At 45.5% G+C, this 21,708-nt stretch overlaps 9 protein-coding genes across 9 annotated transcripts; 4 read left to right on the top strand and 5 right to left on the bottom strand. All coding sequences in view use genetic code 12, as the record gives it.

The window, feature by feature from the left end:
- Positions 1 to 174: 174 nt before the first annotated feature.
- LODBEIA_P37620 (uncharacterized protein) lies at positions 175 to 747 on the bottom strand (the record flags this gene model as incomplete). Its single annotated transcript, XM_066973908.1, has 1 exon — positions 175 to 747. One exon carries the CDS (start codon positions 745 to 747, stop codon positions 175 to 177), a length of 573 nt encoding a protein of 190 aa, XP_066830700.1.
- Positions 748 to 1,420: 673 nt separating this feature from the next.
- Positions 1,421 to 2,479, top strand: LODBEIA_P37610 (uncharacterized protein; the record flags this gene model as incomplete). The annotated part of the gene is made up of 1 exon (XM_066973907.1): positions 1,421 to 2,479. The coding sequence occupies one exon, from the start codon at positions 1,421 to 1,423 to the stop codon at positions 2,477 to 2,479; it is 1,059 nt and encodes a 352-aa protein (XP_066830699.1).
- Positions 2,480 to 2,547: 68 nt separating this feature from the next.
- Positions 2,548 to 3,717, bottom strand: LODBEIA_P37600 (uncharacterized protein; the record flags this gene model as incomplete). The annotated part of the gene is made up of 1 exon (XM_066973906.1): positions 2,548 to 3,717. The coding sequence occupies one exon, from the start codon at positions 3,715 to 3,717 to the stop codon at positions 2,548 to 2,550; it is 1,170 nt and encodes a 389-aa protein (XP_066830698.1).
- A 3,901-nt stretch (positions 3,718 to 7,618) lies between these two features.
- On the top strand, positions 7,619 to 12,529 carry LODBEIA_P37590 (uncharacterized protein; the record flags this gene model as incomplete). The annotated part of the gene is made up of 1 exon (XM_066973904.1): positions 7,619 to 12,529. The coding sequence occupies one exon, from the start codon at positions 7,619 to 7,621 to the stop codon at positions 12,527 to 12,529; it is 4,911 nt and encodes a 1,636-aa protein (XP_066830697.1).
- A 248-nt stretch (positions 12,530 to 12,777) lies between these two features.
- On the bottom strand, positions 12,778 to 13,596 carry LODBEIA_P37580 (uncharacterized protein; the record flags this gene model as incomplete). The annotated part of the gene is made up of 1 exon (XM_066973903.1): positions 12,778 to 13,596. One exon carries the CDS (start codon positions 13,594 to 13,596, stop codon positions 12,778 to 12,780), a length of 819 nt encoding a protein of 272 aa, XP_066830696.1.
- Positions 13,597 to 13,810: 214 nt separating this feature from the next.
- Positions 13,811 to 16,570, top strand: LODBEIA_P37570 (uncharacterized protein; the record flags this gene model as incomplete). Its single annotated transcript, XM_066973902.1, has 1 exon — positions 13,811 to 16,570. The coding sequence occupies one exon, from the start codon at positions 13,811 to 13,813 to the stop codon at positions 16,568 to 16,570; it is 2,760 nt and encodes a 919-aa protein (XP_066830695.1).
- A 166-nt stretch (positions 16,571 to 16,736) lies between these two features.
- Positions 16,737 to 18,170, top strand: LODBEIA_P37560 (uncharacterized protein; the record flags this gene model as incomplete). The annotated part of the gene is made up of 1 exon (XM_066973901.1): positions 16,737 to 18,170. The coding sequence occupies one exon, from the start codon at positions 16,737 to 16,739 to the stop codon at positions 18,168 to 18,170; it is 1,434 nt and encodes a 477-aa protein (XP_066830694.1).
- Positions 18,171 to 18,246: 76 nt separating this feature from the next.
- On the bottom strand, positions 18,247 to 19,233 carry LODBEIA_P37550 (uncharacterized protein; the record flags this gene model as incomplete). The annotated part of the gene is made up of 1 exon (XM_066973900.1): positions 18,247 to 19,233. One exon carries the CDS (start codon positions 19,231 to 19,233, stop codon positions 18,247 to 18,249), a length of 987 nt encoding a protein of 328 aa, XP_066830693.1.
- An 805-nt stretch (positions 19,234 to 20,038) lies between these two features.
- On the bottom strand, positions 20,039 to 21,374 carry LODBEIA_P37540 (uncharacterized protein; the record flags this gene model as incomplete). Its single annotated transcript, XM_066973899.1, has 2 exons — positions 20,039 to 21,256; positions 21,369 to 21,374. The coding sequence occupies 2 exons, from the start codon at positions 21,372 to 21,374 to the stop codon at positions 20,039 to 20,041; spliced, it is 1,224 nt and encodes a 407-aa protein (XP_066830692.1).
- Positions 21,375 to 21,708: the final 334 nt, after the last annotated feature.

Below are 21,708 nucleotides of genomic sequence, written 5' to 3'. Positions count from 1 at the left end.
AGGGAATAGGACGCTTTGAGAAGACCAAAAGATCAATTTTCTAACCAAAATAAACCCCCCCCCCATGTATTATTACTTAATGTTTTTTTTTTCTTCTTTTAATATTTACAATTTGAAAATACACCACATCCTTGGCCTCCTCCCTTCCTCAACTTCTTTGCTCTCTCCATCTCTTTACGAATCATAGTCGTTCTTTGGGGGATACGAAGCATCGCTGTTCAAATACATATCAATGGCCAAACTGAAAGCAGCGAAACCAGCACATCCAATAAACGCCGCCAGAGGTCCCGCCTTGATAGCCAACCCAGCTCCAGTGATGCATCCAGCACTGACACCGTTATAAATATCGTGCTTTGCCCTAAAGCTCTCTATCGTGCATTCGACGCCCGAATAGACCAACCCAATATAGCCGAAATTCTTAGCTGACGAGTACGACCTCTTGGCCATGTCGCTGAACTGTAGTTTCATCTGCTGTTTAAATGGCAAGTCACTGATATGTTTCACAGCATCCGTGCCCAACGGCACGTCATACGACATGGACGCCATGAATAAACCAAAAAACCCACCAAGGGCAAACCCACTGACTCCCGCCATTGCAGTCTTACCTGGGCACGATTGCATGAAATTTATAAACAGCTGAGCGCCTGCCTCTGCTTGTTCCTGCTGCGTCATTTCCTGTAGAGACTTCTTTGGAGGTTGCGGACCTTGGTAGACTCCCCATAACGGGAGGTTCAGACCCAGAGTCATTCTTGCAGAGTTGGGGGTGGTCTATGTGGAAGTTGTTTGAGATGTAGATGCGTTTGTCTTTGGTGAAGTTATTTTTCAACCGATGTCCTCTCTCTTTTTTTTGTTCTGTTCTCACCGGGAGAAATTATGAGAGGTGTTGTATTGCCTTGTCTTTTTACAACCACACACATTATCAATCCACCAGCACACCCATGACCAAGGAAATCAAGAACTGAAATGTTGAAAAGGGATGCCTGGCAGGCAGGCTAGTCTTCACGGATGACTAGTTTTCTTTTTTTTTTTTTTTTTTGACGTCACATTCATGGGGCAGTACTTTTATTGTCCCCCGTCTTAACGACTAGAGCAATCACCATCGACAATTCCTCCCACATGGACTCATCTTTCTCCAAGAGCCCAGGGGAAAAGCTCCTTCCAAACACAACAGAAAATGACGTCAAAAGTCGAAGATGCTATAGCCGTAGTGCTAGTGCGGTACACACGCCGTGTTTGCCAAAATCCGAAAGTTGCTGTTTCCGCCAGCGAGACCGAGAACTTTACCCAGAGCCATTTAGCCTCTGGGTTCTGCCCCGGTCCCCACACACGTTGCTTAACTAGATGGGTCCAGGGTCTTTGTCTTTTGCTTACTTCTCCTAGACTATTCCATCGAAACGTGTTCTTTCTTCAACCAACTCAAATGGGCCCAATCACTCGTTCAAACAAGTCAGGAGCAATCACTGCGGAAAACACGTCTCAGGTTTACCCCTTGGCTACAGATATCCCACAGGACATCAAGACTTCCCCCCAAAAAGGCAAGGTGGCCAAAGCAAAACCCAAGCCAAAACCAAAAGCCCCGAAAAGCCCCGAAAAGATCATTCAAAAGTCCAATAAATCAATTGAGCAGTTTTTGGAAAAGGATAACGTGCCAAAAGACCTCGCGTTGCCCCAGGAGTTCATCGACTTTCACACCCCGGCATTCGTTGATGGCATCAAATACTGCATCGAGAAAGACCCGACTTTGTACCCAGTGGCTACGCGTCAGAACTTTGAAGGGTTTGGATCAAAGGACTTTGATGAGAAATTGCAAAAGGCCGACGACAATAGGATCCATTTCTACTGGTACAGTTTGATCCGGTCGGTGATTGCCCAACAAGTGAGCGGCGCCGCGGCCAAGTCGATTGAGAATAAATTCAAAAACTTGTTTGGTGAAAATGAAGTGCCCACTGCTGAAAAGACGTTACGGATGTCATCCGAGGACTTGAAAAGCGCCGGTATCTCGGGCCCCAAGGTGAAATACGTCGAGCATATCAGCCAGGTGTTTTCCGACCCCAAGAGCACCTTGTGCGACTTGGATTTTTACCAAAACGCAAATGTAGAGGAAATCTATGAGGAAGTGTGCAAGTTGAAAGGGATCGGCATTTGGTCGGCCAAGATGTTTGCTTTGTTCACGTTGGAGGAGATGGATGTTTTCGCCGAGGACGATTTGGGAGTTGCTCGTGGCATGGCGAAATACCTAGAGCAAAGACCACAAATATTGCAGCAGGTTAAAGACGCAGCTAAGGGCGATGATGCCAAGCAAGCGAGATTGAAAAAGAGGTCAAAGTTTTTCAACAAGGAGAGTTCAAAGAGAACATGGACACCGATCCACGACGTTTACGTGCTTGACGTTGCTGAGCAGTTTAAGCCGTATCGGACTGCGTTTATGATTTTATTGTGGAGATTGAGTTCCACCAATGTAGAAGCACTAGAAATATAGTCTTGCAACAACTACTACTAGAAAAAAACAAAGAAAATTGTATCGAGTTCTTCTTAGTTCCCCCAGCACTAGCTCATCATGACGGAAAAAACTGCTAGAGTCATGACCATGTACCAGCCAACCGTCAATGTTAACCCGCTCAGCAGAACCCCATCCGCACCGTCACCATCCTCGCCTCCGATTGAAATGACCTTGGCGTTGCCGCGAACTTGCATCTCTCTCAATTTACTCAACTCCATCTCAATCTCCCCCAAGCCGTAGTCCAAATTCCTCATTTTCAAAAACTGCAAGTCCTTGGGGTTGAAACCTTGTTCATTGACCAAGTAATTGATAAACTCGTCGATATCAATCTCAATTTCATTATTGACAAAGTTTTTAGATCGAGACGCAACCCCTCCACCACCACCATTTCCCTTGCCATTTCCATTGCCACCGTCACCATCATTGGACTTATCAGCGATCAACCTCACCCATTTTTTCAAGTCCTTGGGGTCGTTAAGTGAATCCTGGTACTCGTTGATCTTCAGCTTGAGCTTCTTGCCAGTGCGGTACTTGTCATCGCGATCGATCTTGTCCTGCGCAATCGCAAGCGCCGTGAAATGGTTAGTGCGATACGCGAGGAAATCCTTGACAAAAGAGTGATTTGATTGCAATTTAACGTCAGCTTTTAAAGCAGTGACGCCACTCGGCGCAGTCGCACCACCCATGGGGTAGTCATTGGGTTTATCGTTGAGATTGGCGAATTCACTGTTGAATGGGGCATTGCTTTCATCGTCGCTGCCGCTGCCACTACCGCTGCCATTATCGTTATCGCCACCCAAGCCCGAGCCATCGTCACTGTCAAACGCATCCTTCTTGTCCTTAGCTCCTCCATCGCTGCCGCTCTCATCCCCATCGCCAATGTTATCATCAGGCATCAAGTGCTTGGAGTTCCTAATGCGTGATCGGAACAACATGGGGAGATCCTCCTTCAATCTAGTGCGGATGCCGCGGTGGTTGGGGTTGGGATGTGGTCGCGGTCTTTGCAAGAACGACTCCTTTAAGCTTTGTTGATCGGGGTACCTCAATGGTATTTCCAATGTTTCCTGGAGCTCTGGCAAGTATTTCTTGAATTTGGACTTTAGTTTCAACGCGGGGTCACTGACTACTTCATCGTTGATGATTACCTCCAATGCACTAGTTAGAATTTGCAAGTATAGAAGTATGAGTGCAGCTTCTGACAGCTTTGAAAACTTCATTCCAGTGATTGGCGTGTTTCAACCGTATCCCATTCAGGTGTCACTCTCTGTCATTTTTTGACTTATTTAAGTATGCAGTGTAATTAATTGATGGGGGTGTTTGCTGTATAACAAGATTTTAGTTTTCCCTTCGCAGGTTATGCATTTTGCAGCCATTTGGACGCAGGAAAAAAAAATTCATTCTGCGGCACAAACTTCCGTGTGATATGGTGAATGGTCGACTTGGGCTGCCACCGGCAAAAACTGTCTTGTACCTAACAGAGGGTGACGTTTTTCCACCTCCCGTCGGGATTTAATCTCTTGTGCCCCAGTCCTGGCCGTCGGGACACCACCGGTCATAAATCACCCCGAACAAGACTGTAGCCTTTTTGTTTAGTTATTCATAGCCACTTTCTGAACTTTAATGCTAACACCTAAGCTTCTCCTCTCAGTTTTCTTTAATCCGTCAGATTATTTACCTGACACCCAGAATATACATGTCAACTCATGTATGTGTTTATCATCGTCTCCCAAGATGGTAGAAATTTACCAGATGGCATTTTTTTTTTTTTTGCAGCCAAAAAAGTGACACAAACTACACCCAAAATATTGCAAATCGCCGGCATGGCAAACACGAACTCAGCAACCTGGGCACAGTTGCGACCCGCCTCCCGCTTCAATTTTGGTTAGAAACATAAAGTATGCTTCTCCCCGGCAGGGAGTTAACTAGACCGTCATCTGGAGTCACTTGTATAGCCACGATGTCATCTCATCAGGAAAGACTGAAAATGGAAGAACGAGATCAAGAAGTTATCCGCGTATCTGGAATTTTTTACCCCTGGAATAACTTGATTTAAGGGCCGACGAGCCAACTAATGGCTAGTCACACTCTTGCCATCACAAGTTAAGACACCGTGCTTCCTTGAAAATAGCTTCCACAGAGCAAGCGAATCAAAAAAGCTACATTTCAATTTCAAGATGAACAAGAAAAAAAAACAACAAAATACATACGACTCTGGGTTTTGAATGCATCGATGAGCATTGCGAAACCAGTGTCTTGGAATCAAGAGTTTTTGTTGTTGAGTTTTCCACCTTTGATCCAACCAACTCTCACCATGATCAAGAGCCGCCCCTCCTACAAAAAACTTGGATTTCCTCAGGTCTCGGTTGATTGCCATCCGCTATATCCGCAGGAGATTTTAAAGCTCTGTCAAGGACTTATAAAAGAGGAATTTTTTTTTATTTTTCTATACTTTGCTAAACTCGTCGATCGCCAGCGTCTAGACGCCCACCATCTCCAATTCACTCACATTTCGTCTCGAAAGAGTCGACGGACAAAAAGAAAACGTAAACAACATTGGCACCACTACAGATTTCAACCATGTGACGTCGCATCCCCCCCCCCCCCCCCGTACCTTGTTGATTTTTTTTTTTTTTTCATGCATAGCAGGTTAAGCTGAGCTCAAGTAGCTCGAGGGCAACAATACAAATTAAGACAATGTTGGACTGAATTCGGATAATGTGCTACAACAATCACAGCGAGAGAGAGTTCAGCGCCAGCCATGCGTGGGGAGGGATGTGCTGTGTCTAGATGTGCGTGTGTGACTCTAGGGTGTTTCAAGCTAGATACACTCAAGGGCCAGTCTGGGGGATGATGATTAGGGGTGTCGTTTCTTACATAGATGAGCATGGGGACAACTTGGTCCATTGTAACGTAGGAACGAGCCCAAATTCGTGAAATTCGTCTTGGAGAATAGAAGCATGAAACTGGAGGAAAGTTAACGAGTTGAATGTGATTTTGGGTTTATGGCACTGAAATTGATCTACAACTAAAGGTTGGGAATTTCAGTCGGGATGAGATGTAAATTATCATGAGATTGCCTCGAACGTTGTCATGCTGATGACATGTAGCTGTAATAAGTGTGTATCATGTGGGATTCCGGGGAAAGGGGGGAATGGGGGCAAGTGAGAGGGACACAAGTGAAATGGTAGATCTCGCTCAATTGATACGTTTAGTTAATTGACTACTTCAACTCCTGGCGAAAGCTTCGACGGGTGAGGATCGGCAACAACTACACCTCACCAGTAACTAATAGCAAAAGCAGTTATCGATGCTGATGAAGATGAAGATGCTGCTGTTTTTGTTGTTGTGTTGTTCGTGAAATTCTCAGGATATGGGTGGATTGCAAAATGGGTGATAAGACGAGATGCGCTTTGATATTGCGCGTTGCGCTCCCCCCTGAAGTTAGCACATTTACACGACCCTCCATACACAAGGAAACAACAAGAGGAGACCCACCATTCTTCTTTCCCTGCCTTGGCCACGAAGTCTCAATTTCTTCATCTTTCCCACGTTTAAGAGACACTCTGGACAGCCTCGTCTACATTGCATACACACTCCCTTCAAAACTCGGGTGGTTGGTGCCGGGTGTGTCTTGTAAATCCCCTCAGAACCGGTTCTTATTCCCAATTAGTTAATCAGTGAATATATTGAATGATTGCTTATAGTTGCTCCAGCCCGCCTTGTATGCACACCACGCCACGGCCACGTCCTGCAACAAAGACCCTGATGTCGCAATTATTTTTCTCTCGTGACGGAAAAAAATATGTCACTGGGCGAAATCCGACACTGGCCTATTTCCAATGTCGCGTTTCCAATGTCGCGTTTCCAGTGTCAAACTTCAGCGTACCGTTGGCAGGTGACAGTCTTGCTACAAAGAAGAGGGGCCTTGGGAATGAGGCTAGAATGCTGCCAGGCTGCTAGTTGCAAGAATGTAGATAAGCTTCCTCATGCTATATCAAGGCACACCTTGTTTGTTCACATGGTGGGAATTCACGGAGATTGATTACAGATCAAGGCGCGTGTTGCTCTCTCTCTTACTTTCGCTCTCCTTCTCGAGTTCAATTTGTCCTTATTGGCGACGAGTCTAATCCAGTCTACATTGTTGTCGTTGTTGTTGTGATTGTTGTGCTACAGCAGCACAAGAAGACGAGATGCGTCTGCCTTGCATGTCGTATAGTCAATGCTCCCTCAGGCTGTCATTGCAGCGGTTCACCAAGGATAAAACTGGAAATCTAAACAAACGGGACCTTGTCTTTCCCTCTGCCTCTGCGTCTCTCCCCCCCGCCAGCTGTTTCCACTTGCAGGAAGATTTGAATAAGCTGTGACAAGGGGAGATTAGCCCGATATATTGGGATGTAGAAGAAAAAGTCGAAAAGAAGGATATCCAGAAATAATTCGATCAAGAAAGTGAAATCGTTCTCCTCCTCCCTGGCAATCTTTCCAACAAAAAATCACCTATAGCTTCAACACCAGCTCCCCTTTATTCGCTTCTTTTTCCTTCCCGTTTTCACAGTTTTCAACTATTGCAAGCGCCACTACTACTTCCACCACACTTCCCAGAGGGCTGCAATTTGAAATTGAACCGGTCATAGAGGAGTCTTTTTTTTTTTTTTCACAACCAAACTCAAGCAACCGTCCAAACAGCTTGCACAACAACCAAGAAATCCCCAGGATAAGCTTCCTTCATCCCCTTTCAACACTCAGAAATAGACTTTAGAAACAAGTAGAACTAGAACTACCACTACAACATCAACATCAACATCAACATCAACAACTAGAGTATAGACTTTTTCTTTACAGTTTTTCTCAATTTTTTTTTTAACAACCATCCACTAAGCAAGGAGAACAAGAAGCAACCAACCACACACCCTTCTTGCTATTCACCGTTCTTCAAATTGGATTCCACAACCAACGATTGCTTTTTCCTTTTTTTTTCATTTTCAAATATTTTAGCCTAGATTTCAATCTTGTAATATTGAATGAGCAACAGCAGCAGTTGAAATCATTTTCCTCAACTCCCCACCCACCCATTTAAAATAAACAACATTAAAAATAAAGATTTTGAGAAAGGGAGACACGATGAAGACAACCACAACGAGCTCAAGAAGAAGCTCCCTAACTTCGATATCAACAACATATACTTTTTCTCCATCGACAGCTAAAAAATCAAGAAGTTTGTCAACCGACGATTTGGTAAATGTAGATTCAAAATTTGCGAAAAAACCCACCAAGAAACGACTTGGGAACGGCGTGAACCACTGCGGCAGTTGCACGGACTTGCCCAGTGTGCCTTCAAACAACTCCACCTTCCATCCCGCGAGTTTTGCTCCCATTAGTATCAATAGCATCAATGGCATCACAAGCCACAATCATGGTGGTGGCGGTGGAAGTGGTTTTGGCAGTAGCAGCGGCGATTGCTCTTCAACCAACTCATTTTACTCAAATGAAGAGATTTATTATTTTCCCAATGGCGAAGTCTTTAGACCCAGAATTTCACCCGTAAAGAGAAACAGACCTGGTAAAGTTGCCATCGATGATGCCTTGGAGACAACAATGGATGATAGATTTTCAATTACCACTGCTAAAGCTGCAACTGCTGCAACTGCTCCACCTAGACAACAACAACAACAACAACAAAAAACAAACTCACCTGCATTTCACTCGGCTCCCCAGGCTCCCCAGGCTCCCCACGCTCCCCACGCTCTTGCTGGTCTTGAACCAATCCCAATCAGATCAAATTCATCATACGCTGCGATTCCAAAATCAGCATCATTGCAAAACATGAAATTGATGAACAAACAGAATTTGACCAAAAACATTAGAGACAGCAAGGGAGATATCCTTACAAACATCATTGTCGAGGACCAAAGTAAGCTATCATACGAGACGTACAAGAGCATAAACAGCAGCACCTCGAGCCTAAGAGGGGTGCCGAAATACCAATCTCAAAACATCACCAAATCAGAGCAGCACAAATTACAGCAGGAGCCGTGCAATTCTTCGTCTCTATCGTCGACAAACTCACAAGCATCGGACAACTTCAGCAACTCTGCATCGAACTTGAACAGATCTGCTAGTAACACGCCAACCACTTCAATTAGCGAAGACCAGCAACCGCAACCTCGATTACAATCACAAGTACAGCAACTGCGGAACGACAAGACTTCCTTCCCATCGATTGGGATTATGCCTCGAAAATCATCCGATAATGTCTCGGAACAGGTTCTGGCACTGGATCTTCAAAAATTTGATGCCAAAAAATTGCCCATTCCAGGCCAATTTCCAGTAGCAGAGGGTCCCAGCCTAGCTGCAGGAAACGCTTTGGAAGATAATTTCTTGGGGAATGTCGATCTTAGCCTACCGGACTCTTCAAACAACTCCGCGTCTTCCTTGGATGACAATGATCAACTTAATCATCATCGTCATCATCATCATCATCACACTCATCACACGCATGAAGTTGACACCACCGATGACACGGTGCTTGGTGTGGCGGATGAACACTTGGAGGAAACACTTAAAAAGATATCGGCAGGATCTACCTCTCCCGTGGTTGGATCCGCTGCGGGCACCGGTCACTCAAACACCACGGCGTCAGAGTTCACAGGGCTGAACTCACCATTTTTCAAGCAAATTTCGAGCGTAGACGCATCATATAGAGGTGTTGTACATGCGACACTGCCCAGCTCAAAGGAAAGAAGCAGCGAGTCCGTGGCTGCGAAACTGGTTACTTTGGAGAACAAACCTCATTCAAGGTTCCCATTCTTTAGTCTCTTTGGCATCAAAGGCAATATCAAGGAGTCAGATGACCACATAGACCAAAAGCAGAAGGAGCAATTGAACTCGTCGTCTGCCAACTCCAGCAAGGAGGAGATATTTGACACTCCCATACAATCACCCGAGTTGGAACAGTTTAAAGAACTCAAGGCGCAGGAGACCGATTCGTCCGAAAATGGAGAACTCAAGGAGGTGAAACTACCAATAGTGCTGACTCCAAAGCTGCAACAAAATACGCCACCGCCAACTATGTTGGACTTGACTTCAGGGTCCGCTTATCCAACTCCTCCAAAAACAAATGCGAATGGAACGACATCTGCAGTGCTGCCACATGCCGACCTGAGTTGTGATGCCAACTATTCACAGCCTGTGCTTTCAACCACCAATGACAAATCACGCGGCAAACTCATTGGCAGAGAACGTCCTGCTAGCACTGGCTCGAGTGATTTACATGACGAAGGTGAAGGTAGTCCCTTACCGGAACCGAATCTCGGCATGGATTCATTTATGGAAGGAAGCGGAGTCCAACCGTTGATTCGCCCTTTGGAATTGAATGACACGCTTCCCCCTCCAGAGAGTGACTGTACGACCCACAACCAGCAGAACAGCATAAATAACAGCAGCAATATAACAAACGACTATGGCTACGACAATGCGGTGGAAGAAGAAAAAGAAGAGGGAGGAAGCAGTGATACGGATGATCAGATTGTCGCTTCAAACGACGAGCATTCCATACAGTACTTGAGATCTCCCAACGCCTCAAAAGCAGAAACTCCGAGAAGCTCAAGATATTACGGCATTGACGCCAACTCCGTGGTTCGATTCATGAATGACACCCAAAGTGAAGTTCCTCCGAGAGCGGACGTGAGGATCTTGAGCAACAAGCAGCTCCGCAAATCTCACAGAGATGTATCTGAAAACTCGTCTGTGAGTGATTTCTTTACCAGTTTGAATGAACTTTCCGAGAACAAAGTAGAGAAACAAGCCGCAGCCGCAGCCAAAGCCGAAATCGCTGACACGAATGGCCTTGGCAGCGGAATAAGTTTGAATAAAAAAACCTTGCAGGCTGCAGCAGCCATCCCTGAAACCGTTGATGAACCACTGATGTACAAGACCACGCAGTCGCCCAAATTGAATGTGGCCAAATTGAGAAATAGCAAACATGACAGCCTCAAGAGACCGGTGCTGATGCTTGTCGCTTCATCTCCTTCTTCAAAATTACCCGGTCCCTCTGCAGACGCCCCACCCGCAAGACTTTCTATAGACGGACATCGTGATAGTATGAGGCTAAGTCCCTCGAAGTCATTCAATTGTCCGCCCACAGTGTCATTGAAAGATTCGAAAGAAGACGGTGCTAGCCCTATTCAAAAAGTCAAGTCCTTGCTTTTTCGCGGTGAGGGCGGAGCTCTACCTCAGATTAACCGATCGAATCCCATGAGCAAAATGCAATCCATGCCTGATTTGAGAGCCGAAGTCAAGATGACAAAAGGTCCCCACCGGAAACTACCTCCACAGACTCCACCATCGCAACCCAAAAGCACAAGCCCAGTCGCCCGCGAGAGATCTCAAAGTGCGACTCCTTCGCCAGTGAAAGTGCGGAATCGTCTTAGTGCCATGTTAGCTCCAGAAGTGGAGCCCAAACACCCACCGCGCGAAGACAACAGGACAACTAGTCTGTCTTCTGGCTTTATGTCATTTTTGCGAAAATTGAAACCTCACCACGATAAAAGCCATAAAGGTGTTGCTGCGGATAGTTCAAGATTATTATCATCATCTGCTGCAACGGCAGCAACAGCAGCAACAACAACAAGAACAAGAACAAGAACAAGAACAAGAACAAGAACTTCTTCTTCTTTCGACAATACCAGTTCGAAACCAGCATCTGTCCAGCAACAAGCCAGTAGCTCGAAAAATAGTACAAGGAGTAGTTCTGCAAAGTTGTTCAAGTTTAACATTTCAAAAAAGGAAAACCATTTCACTCCGCCACCTGCGTCTCACCTTGAGAAACCCATGCTCTCAGCTGCTGCCGGTAGCAGAACCTCAGTGGCCTCATCTTTCAAACTTGGATCGCTACCAGACTTTGAGCCCGAGGGAACAGGGATATTCGACGACTTGGTGCTCAATTTCGATGATGAGCGTTTCCAGGCCGACTTGATATTAAGCGAATTGGAATCGGCGAGAACTGGGTTTTCGGCAAGCAAACACGCGTCGGAGCCATTTTTGAAGGATGATGAATTGACTCAAGCTCAAATTGTTGATCAGCAATTGAAGGATGATGCGGCCGATGATGTCGATTTCGCCCCTCCTTTTGCTCCTGGTATTGCCCACACCACCAACACCACCAACACCACTACCGCTACAACTGGTGCTAGTCTAGCCTCAAATAGCAATGGCGATGATGCAGGCAACACTGGAAGCATTTACGTTGATGAAAACATTGAGTTTTTGAGACGGAATACCATCTGGCCTACGTTGGATGAACATGCCTTTAACTTTAACCGCAACTCCACCAGCTCTTTGAAGGGACTCACGGAAAAGAGCCACTCCATGCAACAGGGTGCTTCCTCTGCAACTACAAGCGTGGCCAACCTTCCCGCACCAGATGATCACCATGAGGAACTAAAGTTTGATGGACCGTTGTCATCCTCATCGCCCTCATCGGCAAGGAAAATCACGAACAATCATGATTCACAAGCCGATGATCGGGTAATCATCACAGTCACCAATGACGAGTTGGAGTTCATTCTGAACAAGTTGAATGACGAAGAAAAGCGCAAGTTGCCAGCCCACCTCAAATACGTCAAGCAATTTGTCGATTATGACTCAATGGAAGTGGAGGTTAACGAGTTTGAGGATTTAGCAGAGGTACCAGCTGCTACTCCCACCAACTCCAACCCTTCATCAATTTTGAACCGAAGTAGAGCTAGTGGTCGTGGGGGTGCCGCGCACTCTGTTTCGAAAAGAATGAACGGAAGAAACGGTGCTGGCAAAAGCAACCTCTGCACCAATACAAAAGTCAGTTTTGCTAACCAAATTGTCGTGAATGAAACTTTTTCAGGAGAAGCGTACAAACGATACAACAAGAGTGTCACTCAGTACAGTCTATGTGACATTAGAGAGATTAATAAGATTAAAAATGAGGTGAACCACTATAAATGCAATGAGATGTTGGTGCATGAAAGTTCTCAAAACAATACACACTTTTTCTACTGAGAAGGGAATAACCGCGTATGGACTATATATACATATACATAAACACTAGTGATTAACGATGATGAAAAACTTAGACTCAGTTTCAGAACTTGTTTTTGGAGTATACAATTTAGATTTATCTCAACTTTTTATTTTTAACGGATTATTTCAATGAAGACATTGAATTTTAGTTACTTTTTTGATCGCTTGTAAATGTCTGTTGGGTACGCTTACCACGTAAGTTTTGACCTCCAATTTGTTGCGTCAAGTCAATCTTCGTAATACTTATTGACTAGATCAAAGCAGAGAACACTCAAGCTCAAGTTACCCAACACCTTGACCGTAGGACTCAAAGAATCATCGTCATCATCATCATCACTCTTGTCATGGTCATGGTCATGGTCATGGTCATGGTCATTCAGGCTCAACCTCACCCAATCTTCGTTTCTAGGGTAGATGCCGCTGTCCAAGTCAACCGTGATTTGAAAAAACAAGTCATCCTCGCCCTCGTTCTGGTTTCCAGGTTTGGACATGGAAGTTTCTTCTTCTTCTTCATCATCAATATGTCGCGTTCCAGCCACGGTGGTTCGTTTCTTGAGCTCCTGCAAGTGTCGAAACAAAATGCTCTGGAACTGGGCATAGATCTCAGACCAAAATAGACCCGAGACCTCTAGCGATGCAGACGCGTCTATCTCTTCAGCATCCACTCTGAGCTCAGTTATCGTCTCATGGAGACTCATCACAAAGTGACTAAAATTGACAGCATATGATCTTTTCACCACGCCATTTCTCGTATCGTAGATGGCGCACGAGACTCGCTGCAAGCCATTCGGTTGCTTTTTGCTAATGATCAAATTGTTGATGATGTTGAGAACTAGATCAGTGATAAATTTATCCAAATATGGGTGCCTGTTCTTGTAGAACAAAAGATCGAATGCCTTGTGCTCGTCAAAGACCAAGGGGTCGTAGATTTTGTTGCAGTATAAGATCAGGTTCAACCACGCAATGAGGAACTCGTGGAATACTATAAGAAAATTGTTGATGGTGAGCGGTTTGGTTTCATCGGTATGACTTTTCTTCCTCAACATGCTCTCTCATCAAGTCTTTTCACCATGGTAATGATTGATGATTGATGGTGATGGTGATGATAATGATGATGGTGATTTCTACAAAACAAAAAAATCAAATTTGTGAGGACGCGCCACGCGATTGAAATGATATGGCGGTTCAATTCAATGTAAAAAAGAACGAGTCATTGCTCCCCTTCAATACAGATATATACAGTTATTATTGCCATTTTTCATGTCCATTCACGGTATAGATGCTGCGGATATTTCCAAAATTTCCTCGGGACAGGTGATAATTGACCTACGGTCCATAGTGAAGGAGCTTGTTGAGAATTCCATCGATGCTCTCTCGACTAAAATCCTGATAAACTTTGTCAATTATGGGGTCGACTCCATCACAGTGCAAGATAACGGCAAGGGAATTGAACGCGAAGACTTTGAAGGGCTTTGCTTGCGCAACCATACTTCGAAATTGACGGAATTTGAGGATTTGACCGAGTTGGACACGTTGGGATTCCGTGGCGAAGCCTTGAATTCGATATGTGCATTGGCTGATAATGTCACGGTGACGACTCGAACCAAAGACGCTAGCCCCATCATTTACACTTTGCGCTTTGACAAACTTGGACGGCTCGTGGACCAGTCCAAAAAACGCGTTGGTATGAGCAATCCCTCGGGGACCATAGTCTCCATCGATCTGCTTTTCAAGCAATTCCCCGTACGGTACAAGAACTTTATCAAAAACTCCAAAAGAGAGTTTCATAAAGCGGTGAGTTTCATTACAAACTACGTTTTGATCCACCCTGCTATCAAGTTTGAGTTGTCAAACACCAACAACGGCAAGAAAAACACGCTTTTGTCGTCTCGCGGTGGGGAAAGCAACCTGGTGATTGACAATCTAATTTCGATATATGGCACAACCAACAATACTAATTTGCTTCAGATCGAGCTAGAAATCAACAAGGATGTACAAATAACGGGCCACATTTCGTCTTACTCCTTCGGGCTAGGCCGTTCTACTCAGGATCGGCAGTTTCTTTATGTCAACAAAAGGCCAGTGGTTTTCAAGAAATTGGTAAAGATGATCAACGAGGTGTATAAACTATTCAACCATGTTCAATATCCCGTGTTTATTCTAGACCTCAAGATCAATCCAAATTGCATAGATGTAAATGTGTTGCCAGATAAAACCAGCGTTTTAATCCATGATGAAGATAGGATTCTCGAACTAATCCGAGAACAAATGGTTGATTTTTACCAAACTAAAGATGAGGTCGTGATACCGAGAAATTTCCATAACCAAGGGCAACTTTCTCAGACAACATTAGAGGACACGATGATGAATTTCCCCTCATCAAGCGCAAGCGCGGGCGGCGGCGGCGGCGGCGGCGGCTGGCAAGCTGGTAAACTTTCACAAAGCACCCTTGATTTGATCTCGTCAAAGAATGATTATGATGGAAACCGACCGAGTGCTCGACTGAGACTCATGTTATCTTCGTTTCAAATGGAAGATGAATCGCTGCGGAATATAGAGCATGAAATCGATGGTGAAAGTCATGATCCCGAGGAGCAAAAAATAGTCAGCCAGCTGAAAACAAATCTCAGCGAGGTTGATAATGACAAAGACGAGGAAGAAGAAGAGGAAGAAGAGAAAGAAGAGGAAGATGTGGCAGATGAACATGTCAAAGAAAACGGTAGCCTCACATATGATGCGATTGACCAACCCCAGCAGGGTGGTGGGTTTATTGACATTTCCTCAGCAGGTGAAGCTGAATTTGTAGAGGAAACCAAAGAGTCGAGTCCTGGGGGACCTTCTTCAGATCAACTTTTCGTACCGGAGGAAGCGGACCAGACGCTGGTCCCTCTTGGTGAAGAACAGAAACAAGAACTAGAACAAATCCAGGAAAACTCGCCGGTTGAGTTGGATTCCTGTCGTGGATATGAGAAAGAAATGACTTTGACGGACTCGCAGCAAACGGTGCTGTCCGATGATTCACCAAATATAAAGAAACGCACTCTTGATGAGCTCATTTCGCCTGCTCGCAAATCTGTCCGCAACTCCAGCATCATATCATCTTACTTGTACACGAAGCCCCCTTCTCCAAATAGTTCCCCAGTGGAGGACCAACATGGAAAGAATTTTTTCCCTGCCCCGCAAGTGGAAGATGATTCCATTCGCTTGAGCATTGGCGATCAGGATTTCGAAGTAAGCTATCTGCAAAAAGTCAAGCAGAGTGGCGGCGAATTGTACAAGTTACAAAAGAGACAATCTAGTGAAGTGCTCCATGCTTTGATCACGGACTTGCCACAACATGGATCGCGCAGCGGTCTGCAATCTCAGCTGCTCAAAATAAACAACAACTTGGACGACCAGGAAATATACCTGATTAAGAAATCCGATTTCTTAGCGATGAAGTTGATTGGGCAGTTCAACTTGGGTTTCATCTTGGTGATCCATGGCTCAAATTTGTTCATTATAGATCAACACGCATCCGATGAGAAGTACAACTTCGAGAGAATACTTCAAGAGTTTAAAGTTGCGCATCAGCCATTGATTACGCCCGTGACTGTTGAAGTTAACGTCATCGATGAGATGCTCGTGTTGGACCACATTGCCATATTCCAGCAAAATGGATTCAGACTCACCATCGACAGCGACAAGCCACCAGGTTCACGAATCGCATTGACTTCGTTCCCCGTGTACCACAACATCATGTTTACGGTGGACGATTTTTACGAATTGATCAACTTAATCAATGATCAACCAGGGAACAAGGGGATCAAATGCTCCAAGATTAGGAAAATTGTTGCTATGAAAGCGTGCCGAAGCAGTGTCATGATTGGCTCATCGTTGACCAGAAACAAGATGAATGAGTTGGTGTTTCATTTGAGTACCCTAGACAAGCCGTGGAATTGCCCTCACGGACGGCCAACGATGCGACACTTGGTTGAGTCCAACAATTGGCAAAGCCGATATCCAGACTATGAATTGTAAATAACTAGTTAACCCAAAACTTTCATCAACCAAGTGCTGGAAATATTGCGTTTCTTCTTCCTTTTAGTTTCTTTTTTTTTTTTCTCAGATGCGCTTTGCATTTTTTTTTTTTCCGTTTCTGATCCATCACCATCACACCTTAAGAGATGATAGCTTTTGCTTCTTCATGAACCACATCCAGGCAGTGAAGGAAGTGTTTAGCAAGGTTAGTTTCAGCCGTTTCACAAGTATAGAAGCTCGTATTGACACTCTGCGTTTGAGAAACTTGCCCGCCATGACAACGGCAACCTCCCCCAGCAACAACAACAGCAGCAAAAACGCCACGACGAAGCTTCGCGGCCGCAGTTTATATGACAAGATGGGACAGCCGAAAACCGTCGTTGCTCCCATGGTGGACCAGTCTGAGCTAGCGTGGAGGATACTCTCGCGGAGATACGGCGCCGAGCTCTGCTACACGCCCATGTTCCACGCCAAGTTGTTCGTCACGAGTCCAAAATATCGCGAGAGCATGTGGAATGAAAAAGATGGCGCTTTTGGGAACGATAGACCTTTAGTTGTCCAGTTTTGCGCGAATGACCCCGATTACTTGCTCAAGGCGGCTGAAATGGTTGCTCCGCGGTGTGATGCCGTGGATTTGAACTTGGGGTGTCCTCAGGGGATAGCGCGCAAGGGGAAATACGGCGCGTTTCTCATGGATGATTGGGACTTGGTGCACAAGTTGATTAAGAACTTGCATGATAATCTTAGCGTGCCCGTGACTGCCAAGATACGAGTCTATGACGATTGGGACAAGTCTTTGCAGTATGCCCAAATGGTTTTGGACGCTGGTGCCCAGTTCATCACTATCCATGGCCGAACCAGGGAGATGAAGGGTCAGCAAACTGGGCTTGCCAATTGGAAGATTTTGAAATATTTGAGGGATAACTTACCTGCTGATCAAGTGTTTTTCGCCAATGGCAATATTCTATACCCATCGGATTTGAAGCGGTGTCAAGAGGAGACCACGTGCGACGCAGTCATGTCGGCGGAGGGAAACTTGTACAACCCTGGTGTGTTTTGGACTAAAGATGACGACATGGATAAACAATTTCCTAGAGTTGACAAGATACTACGGGAATACTTCGAAATTGTCAAGGAAGTGGATAGTCCCGCCTCGCGACACGCGATGAAGTCGCATTTTTTCAAGATGCTCCACGAGTTTTTGAATGTGCATACCGATTTACGAGCTCGGATCGGCAAGACTAGCGTTCACCACACTTTTGAAGATTGGAATGGCATCGTGGAAGAGGTTGAGCGGATCGTGGGTGAGATTTACGAGAAACCCGACATTAAGCAGCTCGATGTGGTGAAAGATGGACCAGTTGAAGATTGGGGCGCATGTTATAAAGAAGTACCATATTGGAGATGTCAGCCGTATTTCAGGAAAGTTGATGGGGAAAAACAAAATGCGAGGTCGTTGAAAGTTGCAGGAGAAACGGAACTACTCGTCACATCTGACGCCGCCAGGAACAAAACGGCAAAGAGGATGCTAGCGGAGGAGGAGAAAGGACAGTCAGAAAAGAAAGAAGAGCAAAGGCCACTCAAGAAACAAGCGGTATAGTATCTTCATATATATATGTATATATATTCGTCATCACATAGATTGCATCACTACGTATATAGCGGCAGTTTCTTTCTCACTCAAACGATTTGCTTTTATCATCACCTTGCCACCAGCGGAACCCGATACCGTAACCCCATGGGTCATTGGTGTATCTAGTTGGATTTTTAGCTCCAATCTGGTACAACTCATCCAATTCCTCCTTGGTCAACTCAGGCAACCCCGTAATCGAGGCAATACGTTGCAAGTTCGAAGATCTGGGCAAAGCGACTCTGCCGTTCAAAATCTGATAGGCGTCGACAATCTCATTTACCGAGGTGTCGTATTTTTTAGCCAACTCTTGCACCAAGGGAAGTTTCAACACGGGTGCACCAGGTCCACCCACGGGCGAATAGCACTCCACGATAATCTTGTGCTCGGTGCAAAGATCAACTAGATCCTGTTGGGGCAATTGCGGGTGATATTCAATTTGGTTTGCCGCGGGGACATGTTTCTTGATCTTGGGTAACAATTGCTTCAATTTGGGGATCGAGTAATTGGAGACTCCAATCGCCTTGGTCTTGCTCGTGTTGTCCAAGATATCTTCAAGCGTGTGGTAAACATCGATAAACTTTGTTCCCGTGGCTGGATCATCGTCGTATTTCAAATTGCCTTCCTCATCTTTTGGTTGAGTAGGCTGGCCGTTTTCATCTCCATGCAAGCAAATGGGCCAATGCTGCAAAAGCAAATCAACGTAATCTAAACCTAATGTCTCGAGCGATTGGTCCAAGGATTTCTCCGGGTTGTGCCAGAACGAAGGCCAGACCTTGGTAGTGATGAATAAGTCCTCACGCTTAACTATACCCTCTGCGATAACTTGCTTAATTGCTTCCCCCACGTATTTCTCGGTGCCGTAGTACCACGCGGTGTCAATCAATCTGAAGCCTGCTTTAATGGCGGTGACTACTTGATCCTTGACGTCGGCTGGATCATCTGATGGAACGGTGCCTAGACCCAAGGCAGGAATCTTGTTGCCGTTGTTTAATGTGAAATACACATCTGTTGCTTTCTTTGCTGGTGCCATTTCTCTAAATTAGTTAATTGCCGATACTTTGGAGAAGAGATGACAAAGAGGAAGAAAAGAGGATTGGAGGGTATTTGGTTCGTATTTATACCAATACGAATGCAATTGAAGCAAGCTCATTTGGCCGTTTTAGTTCATTGAAAAGTTGTGGCGGAAGCAAGGGGTGGAGATAGCTTTCTCTTCCTCTTTTTTTATTTTTGTTTGACTTTTTGCAATCATTGCTATCAGGATTCAGCATTCACCGGCTGATTGTTGAGAAACTGAGCACGGAGTCGAGACATGTTGTGATGGCCGCCCAGCAACTGAGCCTTGAGTTGCTTCCCGGAGAACCTAAAACTCATTTGACAAATGCCACTTACACGCCATGGCAGAGGGGAGGGGGGATCTTTCAGGAAAGCTTTCAGATACCAACAGAGAGAGAGGAAAAGAAGGTCTTTGATCTCTACAAGAGACACATGGTTATCGGCTCAAATCATTCTGATGGCTCCAATTGTTTAACGATTCACCTGAGTATACGGAGCTTTGCTGGAACCCTTTGCTCTCCTTCAAGTAAAAGAAGGGGCCATTTGCTGTTAGCCGCATGGCGATAAAAAAGGGAGAGCCAATGACGTCACGGGAAGTAAATCCACCTTCACATTAAGGAGTTATAAATGCAAACAAGAAATATAGAATCGTGGTGGGATGGGTAATGGTGGTAGTGGTAGTAGTGGTAGTGGTAGTAGTACAGGAAAGCAAGCATAGTAAGCAAGGCAAGCGCCACGTTTAGAACTAAGGGGTGGGAAAGCAATCAAACAAGCAAAAGACCTCAAATCTCGAGATCCCCCACGACATCGCCGTTTTCCTCAGGATTCAGATCGGCAACAAACTCTTCATTATTGGCATACTCGTCGTTTTCATCATACTCTTCTTCATCGTCACCTCCGCTTATTACAGGGTCGCTCAGTGATGTCTTGCGGTTCGACTTGGCATTGACATTGGCGAAATGAGCCTTGTTTATAGCAGTCAAGTGGAGAAATGTGACTCTTTTCTTTTTCTTGTTATATATAAACCAATAATACGACCACATGGGCTGGTAGGGGTATGTCAAGTCTTCAAATATCGACTCATCAGAGGGCTGGAACTGGTATATCTGGCAGTTTTCATACTGGCCCAAGTGTGAAGAAGGAGAAGTATTCGTGGTGGTGGCATCGGTTAAAGTAGTCATTGAACCGTTCCTGCTATTACTGAGACTTCCCTTTCTCGAGCCATGCCCGTTGTTGTTGTTGTGGTTGTTACTGTGTCCATAGCTATGGCTTGTGCCCACTGTTGCAGCCAATGCTGGAGATGAGTTTTTCGAAGGTATCACGTCCATGTAGGAGTTGATGATATCCCATATCCAGTTGAGGATATCTTCTTTCTTGCCGAGAGACGTAAGCAAATTGTTGAATTTCTGCACCAAGTCCTCAGGGCTATCTAGTTTATAGAAGTTTTCAGTTGTAGGCTGCAAGTCTGAGAAATTCTGGTCGGGGAACGTGTTGTTCAATATCGCTATCAAATAGGCAAAAGTCCGCCGCGTGGTTGTATTCTTCAACGGGCCAAAGGGAGATTCGTCCACAGCGTGTTGGTCAGGTTCAATTGCGCTGTCTTCGTTCAAGGAGGTGGACAACAACGAAGTCGAGCTGCCATTGCTCGCTATGGGATCCTTGTTGAAGTTTGGCCGGCTCAGCACCGAGCTTGACCTTCGTTGTTTTTCCTGGTGCAACCATTGCAACTGTTGGAGACCTCGCTGGTCTCCAGTGGGGTTGCCACTAGCTCCAAATATCGAGTTGATCGAGCTTTGTCTTTCCTTCTCCAACGATCGCGACAACTGGTTATCCTCGATTATCTGGTTCAAGTGCTTATCGATGGTCTTGAAGAGTTTCCGGTCGGAGCCGATGGGCTTGGTTGTAAATAGCTCACACCCGCCTTTTATCACGAGATTGTTATCCGGCAGGCTAAAGTTGAGCTCCTGATTGACCAACTCAAGGTCAATTTCATCAATATACTAGTCGCAAAGTGTTAGTCTCTTCTTGCTATAGTTGCAACAACCTTGCACGTGTGGGCAAAAGCCGTCGGGGGACAATAGTTCCCCCCCCCCCCCCCCTCTTTCCACGTACCTTCATCGCAAATCCGAAAACTTCAATGGTTCAAAAGACGCTTCAACTGGGATAAAGTGATAAAAGCTATCAATCGGCGCGATATATCAGAGAAAGTCTGTGTCTGTATGTATGTTTCAACCGTTGTTGGAACGGTTGTTGGAACGGTGGAGTGTCAGCTGGGTGGTGTTTGTAAATTGTAAATAACGATAGTGCATGTTCCGCTGGTTGTAAACACCAAATAGTGGGGGGGCAGTTAGCCCATGGGGGCCCCCCGAGTGCACGACCCCCCGGCACGTTCCCTCCCCGTTCCCGGTGTCTCTCGCGTCTCTCGCGCCCGGCGCAGGCACGTCTCAGCAGC

Source organism: Lodderomyces beijingensis (genome assembly GCF_963989305.1).
Source record: "Lodderomyces beijingensis strain CBS 14171 genome assembly, chromosome: 4".
Taxonomy (NCBI): Eukaryota; Fungi; Ascomycota; class Pichiomycetes; order Serinales; family Debaryomycetaceae; genus Lodderomyces; species Lodderomyces beijingensis.
This window is presented reverse-complemented; position numbering and strand designations above follow the sequence as displayed.